Below are 6,868 nucleotides of genomic sequence, written 5' to 3' on the forward strand. Positions count from 1 at the left end.
TTAATATATATATAAATATATTATATTTAATATATATATAAATATATTATATTTAATATTTATATTTATATTTAAATATATTTGCACAAATCTGAGCTAAATGCTTGAATTATCCTATATTGTTTAACTGCGGTGATATGCTGTTAGTAATCCATCCATCCATTGCTTATAATTGCCTAATCTAACCATGGAGGCAGAAGCCTCTCCCAGGTCAAAAGTGCATTAATGGGATCCAACATCTTTACACAAACACATTTATAGGCACTTTAGATTCAATTAATAACTTAATCTGCTTTGTTTTGGAAAACCACAGTTTGTTCTTCTTCTCTACGCACATTTGAAATAACGTAGTTGGAGGCCCATCAACTGAAGGCAGAAAAAACACATAAGACATGGAAAGCAGAGTAATAACCAAGACTTGGAAACACCGAGTTAGAAAGATTATGAATTAATGGCAAAATATGTGGATACCTTGATTTTCCCAGGAGTTTCCCACAAATTAACCAAGAAATTGGTGTGTCAGAGGTTCCGGTTTAAGTAAAGGTTCCTCTCAAATTGGTTTATGTTTGAGTTAGTGTGTGAACTCTTGGATATTTGAACTAAAAAACAACTTTTCTCTAAATTACATTGAACTATGTGTTACCATACCAATGTAGAACATTTTGATTTAAGACGCATAAAACACATATTTCTGTGTTTAAGCAAATTTCTTATGAGAAAAGGAACCCACATGAATCACAATTAATACTTTACTACATTTTCCTTATCCAAAATTTAAATTAGCAGATTTTTTTTATTTTATTTTTTGTAATTTCAAAATGATGACCTGTGAATTGAATCCCAACAGAAAATGAGCAGCGAGTTCTGAAGAAACATTTATGTCAACAAATGCATCAAAATGTTTTGTTTCATTTTCCTGAATTGGTTGTCATTCTCTATGCCAAGGACTTGTTTTACCATCTGAGGGTGTGTGTGTATGTGAAGGCGTGTGTGAGTGAGTGTTTGGGAGGGAACAGGCTTGGAAACACTAAAGATCTGAGTCGGAGGAGGAGGAAACCCAACCTAAGCGTTGCAGCAGCTGGAGACGTAACGAGGTACAACTTGTGCTTCTCGGATTGTAAGCAGTTATTTTTCTTTGTCACAAGAATTCAAACTGGGAAGCTGGACAGGTCCTCCCTCCGCTTCGTCCGTCCGGCGAGGGACGAAGAGACAGACGCAGGAAGACAGAAGAGAAGCAGCTCGCAAACTATGATTTTCTTCATGATTCTGCTGCTCCTCGCTCCAGACGTGCTGCTCTCCTCAACACGTAAGGGATCGGTCGTTTGCATCTCTTCTTGCCCCGAACTTTGATCCACGCTGACGGACAGAACTACGCTTCAAAAGATAAACATTTCTGATGTTGTTTCTACCACTTCATTGTTTTTATTTGTTTCATTATCACATACTGCATCACATATAGTAGCTATCACATGCACTACTTTACATAGAAAAGGTAAATAAACACTGAGTCGAATGTGCAACTTTATTTTGCGTGGCCAGTGGAGCAAGCTGTCTTATTTTAATTTAATTTTGGGGGGTTTCTTGAAACTAATAGATTACAAAGGATAACATTTTAACCACAATTCATCTATGTCGAAATGAAATTCAAAAAAAGTTGTACAGCGCAAAAATATAAAACAGTGTAATTTATCCTGATAAAATCTTCTACTTACAGTAATGAAGAAATATTTTAAGAAAGAAAGATTTAATTATTGACTGAGCAATGACCTATTTGCATTTTTCATACAAAATCTAAATCTTTTCCAATATTTGTACTCAACCTGGCACACAACCGTCTTATTCTTAGCTTGAATTAGTTGTTATTATCAGTATTTTTATTGTTATGACCAGATTTTAAAAGTGTAGAGACACATGAAAAAGTTAACAACCGTCACAAATCTGAAGACCGGTAAATAAAACCCAGATACATTATTTAAAAGTCAACAAAGAGTTTTCCATGGACATCAATCAGGGAAGCAATCTTTATGTTTTACAGGTGGTTCTGGCTGGTGTTGGGGAAAAACAATGCAAAACACTTTTTACTGAAAAATCTGAGGAATCTTTTTGAGTAACTGCTGTGGGTCCATATATCTTCTTCGTCATGAGCTGAATATGTAAATAAGATCTGAGCTCCTGCTTTGTTGTGGGGTGGTGTGACTGCAATCTCTAGAGATTAAAGAGAAAAAACCAGTCAAAACATTTTTACTAATATGAATGATCTCTTAAAACGTGGCCGTGTCTCCTTAGGATGCCTCTCATTAAAAACACTGAAACTAATGACACACTACAGACAAAAAGCCTGTAACCCTTTAAACTAATTGCTAATAATGAAAGGTTTACTGAGAACTAATCAACACCAAAGAATAGCTTAAAATAATGTAGTATTTAGGTTTGGTGTGTAGTTTACTCTAAATGTTTTTTTTGTTTTTTTTTCTAAAATGCTGCTGAATTTCCATTTGCCTGAATGTGGCCAAGTGAGAAGCTACCTTATGATTTCTCTAATTTATAAAGCTTTATGTGAACTTAATGTCATTTATTTCCTATTTTGAGAAGCAGAAATACAAAGGCGCTGATAACAAAACTGAAAGTTCCTTGAAGCATTTGTTGACATATAAGTAATCATAAAAGATTTATCTTTTTCATAATAAATCTAAACTGTTTTACATCTGCTCATAAGTCTATCAACTTATTCTACAAGGTCTTATGCAACATTAGGCACTACTTTTTACAAAGAAAATTCTCTAAATATCCAGACCTACTGTAAATATACAGATGAAACTATTTTGTATTGTCTAATTTACTCAGGGTCAAGTCTTGCTCACGTAGAAAGCGTTTTAAAAAGTAGCTCAGCCTAAAAGCTTGCGCGCTGTGCTTCCTTCATCCAGATGTTGCCGTCATCTCCCCTCAGGATCCCGTCCTGAGAATCGGCTCTGGTTTGACGGCCTCCTGCAGGCTCAGCCCGGAGCTGGGTCTCCACGCCAGCTCCTTGTACTGGACTCTGAACGGAGTCCGCCTGCCCAGCAGCGCCTACGGCGTCGTGTCCTCCGACATCCTGAGCGTTGAGCTCCGCAGCCTGAACGGCTCCCAGCAGAAGTCCGGAGACAACCTGATGTGTCACGGAGCAGACGGACGGGTCCTCGCTGGTTCTTGTCTCCATGTGGGAAGTGTGTATAGAGACTTGGTCTTCCTCGAACTCTTGCACATTTTGTAACGTTTCATTGAAAAGCAAACTTGTATGCTTTTCTCAGAATTTTACGCAACAGACCAACACAAAACGTTGTATAATCACAAAGTGGAAGGAAACTAAGACACGGTTCAAAATTTAAATCTCTCTGTGACCAAATGCAATCTAGTGTTAAATATTCGTTGTCTATTTCACATTAAGAGGCCAGAAGAAAAGTATGAGAGAAAACAAAGCAAAAGAAGTCCATGAAAACTATGCACCATTCTCACTGTGAATGACGGTGGTGGCTGCATCATGCTGTGGTGATACTTATTTTCGGCATGGACCGGGAAGGTGACTTGAAAATTAGTGATCAGATTTTCTGTCTGTCCAATACGACTCAGCTCGAGAATTGTTTTTAAAACATCTGTCCGTCCAACTTGACAACTTGTTGCAACGACAGTCGCAGCTATTTTCAGATATTTGGGCCTACTTGCTTTGAGTTTCTGCATTTAAATAGAAGTAAAATATTTATTTGAATCGAGACAACTTCCTCAAATCCAAACTTACAAATCTTGCTTGCATTTGGTTTAAATTTGAGTCAAAGAAATTGCCTCTCGGAAGATGTTTGGTTTGACTATAGAGCACGACCGATGCTGCATTTCAAGGCCACTTTTGATGGAACGAGAAATCCGGAAAACATTGGCACAAATCATCTTAAATACGAGTTTGAAGTTACAAGGACTGGACTCCGTTGATAAAAAAAAGTCCATCATTGTGTTTGACTTTAAATGAAATTAGTTTGCAGCTTAGCACACGGACAGCTTTATGCGCCACTCTAACTGTAGGCGTAAGATTGTATTGACATGGAAAATATGAAAACCTTAACTGTTCGAAATAAGTGTAACACTTCACCTGAAATGTTTGACCTCTTGGCCCCTTTAACAACAGTAACAATTTTCAACGTCCTTCTTTTTTTGCTTTTTTTAAAAGTCAAAAGGAGGTCATTATAGACATGTTTGAACACACTTAGTTATTTTTATTTTATTTTTATTTTTTGGATTGCTTAAACCTAATTCTGCTACTTTAATTACATCCCAGTGCCTCCAGAGAAGCCGGTAAATTTAACATGCTGGTCCCACAACGCAAAGGACTTGAGCTGCAGGTGGAGCGTCGGTGGGCAAGGAGAGACCCACATCCCAACCAAATACACCCTGAAGTACAAACTGAGGTGAGGCAGCACCTCTCTTAGATAAAATGTCTGATTTGCATCGTTTATCAGTCTTTATGAGTCACAAGCTGGTAGACGGTGATTCTCCAGAGCAAATGACTTGCCGTTGTTTTGTGTTCAGGTGGCATGGGAGAGAAAACGAGTGTGAAAATTACAGCTCAGAGAAGAAGGGTCACGCTTGTCGCATCTCGTCAAAAATCGCTCTCTTCACGCCGTATGAGATCTGGGTGGAGGCAACCAATCAGCTGGGCTCAGCTGCCTCCGACATCAGCTCGCTCGACGTCCTGGATGTAGGTCAGTAAGGAAACTCTTTAGCCTTCATGTCATGGGGGCGGGAATGATCGGTACATGGAGACACAGCAGCTGAATACGATAAGAACGTCATAAAGTGACTAAAGATGGTGAAGTTTCAAAAATGTTGTTGAAGGAAGCGGCCCAAGTTTTCTTCTTTCTTTGAAGAACGAAAACTTCAGAGAGTTTTCTTTCTTCAGTCCGCAGAATATTTGTCTCAAAAGTTGTTTCAAACATCAAGAGGTTGTTTGTAAAAGGTCTCTTTTGGGTTTCACCTTGGCTCCAGCTAGTCTCTTTCATTTTGTTCAATCTGCAGTCCTTCAGATGCTGTTCTTAGGTTTTTTCTGACCTCCTGGATTAGTTTTTTTATGCACTCCTATGGAAATTTTTGTAGGATGGCCACTTCTGAGAACAATTATTATTCTGTTTTCTCTATTTCAACATAAAGGCTCTCACTGTGGTTCACTGGAAGATGATTTTCTAATCTTTCCCTTTGGCCTGCTTCATGTTATCAGTCAGGTTGTATCGTGACTTCATTTCGATAGGCCTGTCTGAGTGTGACTATTAAAATTAAACTAAGCATTTGTGGTTCATCATAGTCAATTCAGGCTTTAATGAGGACATTTTTTTCCCTCCCCTTCATAAATGATCTGGTATTAAAATTAGTTTGGTAATCTCATCTTTAAAGGGGGCAAACACTTTGCGTGGTAGTGTATCTTACCCTTACAGTGGGTACGGAAAAATATTCAGACTTCCTTAAATTTTTCATTCTTTGTTTCACTGCAGCCATTTGCCAAAATAAAATAAAAAAACAGTTAAATATGAATGCCACTGCAAAGGGTTTGAATACTTATGACCAGGTGATATTCCAGATTTTTCTTTATATATAATTTACAAAAATTTCTATGTTTTTTTTTCTCTTTTCTGTCAAGATGGGACGCTCAGTGTACATTCATGGGAAATAATATGAACTTTTTTTTGGCTTTAGCAGACGGCTGCAATGAAACCAAGAGAAAGAAATTCAAAGGTGTCTGAACACTTGCCCCTATCCACTTTATTTATTGCTTAGTTATTTTCTCCTCAGCTGTTCAGATCTCCTGCCAATAAATAACAACACTCCAGTCAGGCAGGAAGAATAATTCCCAGCGTGCGACACTCTCAGAAGTTTTGTTGTAAAAGTATCGACTCAGCAGATGCCTCCCAGTTAACGACTTCTGAGGTTTTAGGTTTAGAGCCGTAACACTAAAGCACTAATATAATGTAGTCCCCTAACCTTCTGCAAACACCACATTCTCCTAAGCCGTGTTTGATACCTGGAGACTCTGCATCCTCTCTGCAGACTGCAGAGTACCCTGGAGGTCGTTGTAAGCTTCTTGGGGTCAAAATGGAGGATTCGTCTGCTGCGTTATGATACAGCAAAGACTAGAAAAGCAAAAAGTGTGGATTTCATTTGTCCTTCTGATTAGAATAAACATACCTTATGTGTCGAGCAGAAGTTTACAAACGGATATTTAATAGGTTCATAAATCAGCTTTGTCTCCTGTCCTGTTATCTTGTTCGTATTTCCTCTGGTTTCCTCTCCTTCGAAGCGGCTGAATTATTTCATCGCAGGCCCGTGTTGTGTCTTAATGAGGAACATCATGCTCACACAGGAAACGCCGGCTGAGCAGAGCCAAAGTCCACAACATCATGCCACCTGACTGCCACATCTTGTCTTTCTGAAAACCCTAGATTTTCAGGTAGGGTTGAAGATAACCTTAGACCTGGGATAACACAGTAAAGATCTGCTTCCTTTTACTACTTAACTTGATTAAACATGAAACAGTCCCTTAATTAGATCTTCTTTTTTTTGTCTTCATTTGTGCAGAAAGCATGAGAGGAGCTGTAGGAAGTGGGGTTCTGTCTTTAAGGTTTCTTGGTTTATTGAAGCTCAACATCAGCTAAACTCAGACAGCCTATATTTATTTCTGTAAAGAATGTAAAAAATAAAAAAAGACACACATTATGGATATTGCACGATGTTCCTCCTCAGTGTTTCCTAATGCGTCAGTTAGAGTTTTTTTTTTTTTTTTTTTTTTTTTTTTTTTTCCTTTTTTTTTCCCTTTTTTCCCCCCCTTTCCTTTCCGGGGGCCCAGGGGGGGGGG

The 6,868-nt window shown here is 38.2% G+C and overlaps 1 protein-coding gene across 1 annotated transcript in view; it reads left to right on the plus strand.

Annotated features, from left to right (window-relative positions):
• Window positions 1-6,868, plus strand: part of crlf1b (cytokine receptor-like factor 1b) — a 26,513-nt gene that overhangs the window by 4,683 nt on the left and 14,962 nt on the right. Inside the window, exons 2-5 of the mRNA XM_015037747.1 lie at window positions 1,146-1,306; window positions 2,925-3,203; window positions 4,304-4,433; window positions 4,555-4,727. Of these exons, the coding sequence (XP_014893233.1) occupies window positions 1,249-1,306; window positions 2,925-3,203; window positions 4,304-4,433; window positions 4,555-4,727 (640 nt within the window). The 5' untranslated portion in view covers window positions 1,146-1,248. The remainder of the gene's footprint in view (window positions 1-1,145; window positions 1,307-2,924; window positions 3,204-4,303; window positions 4,434-4,554; window positions 4,728-6,868) is intronic.

This window comes from Poecilia latipinna, unplaced genomic scaffold (genome assembly GCF_001443285.1).
Source record: "Poecilia latipinna isolate Pla-1442-1.1 unplaced genomic scaffold, P_latipinna-1.0 Scaffold418, whole genome shotgun sequence".
Taxonomy (NCBI): Eukaryota; Metazoa; Chordata; class Actinopteri; order Cyprinodontiformes; family Poeciliidae; genus Poecilia; species Poecilia latipinna.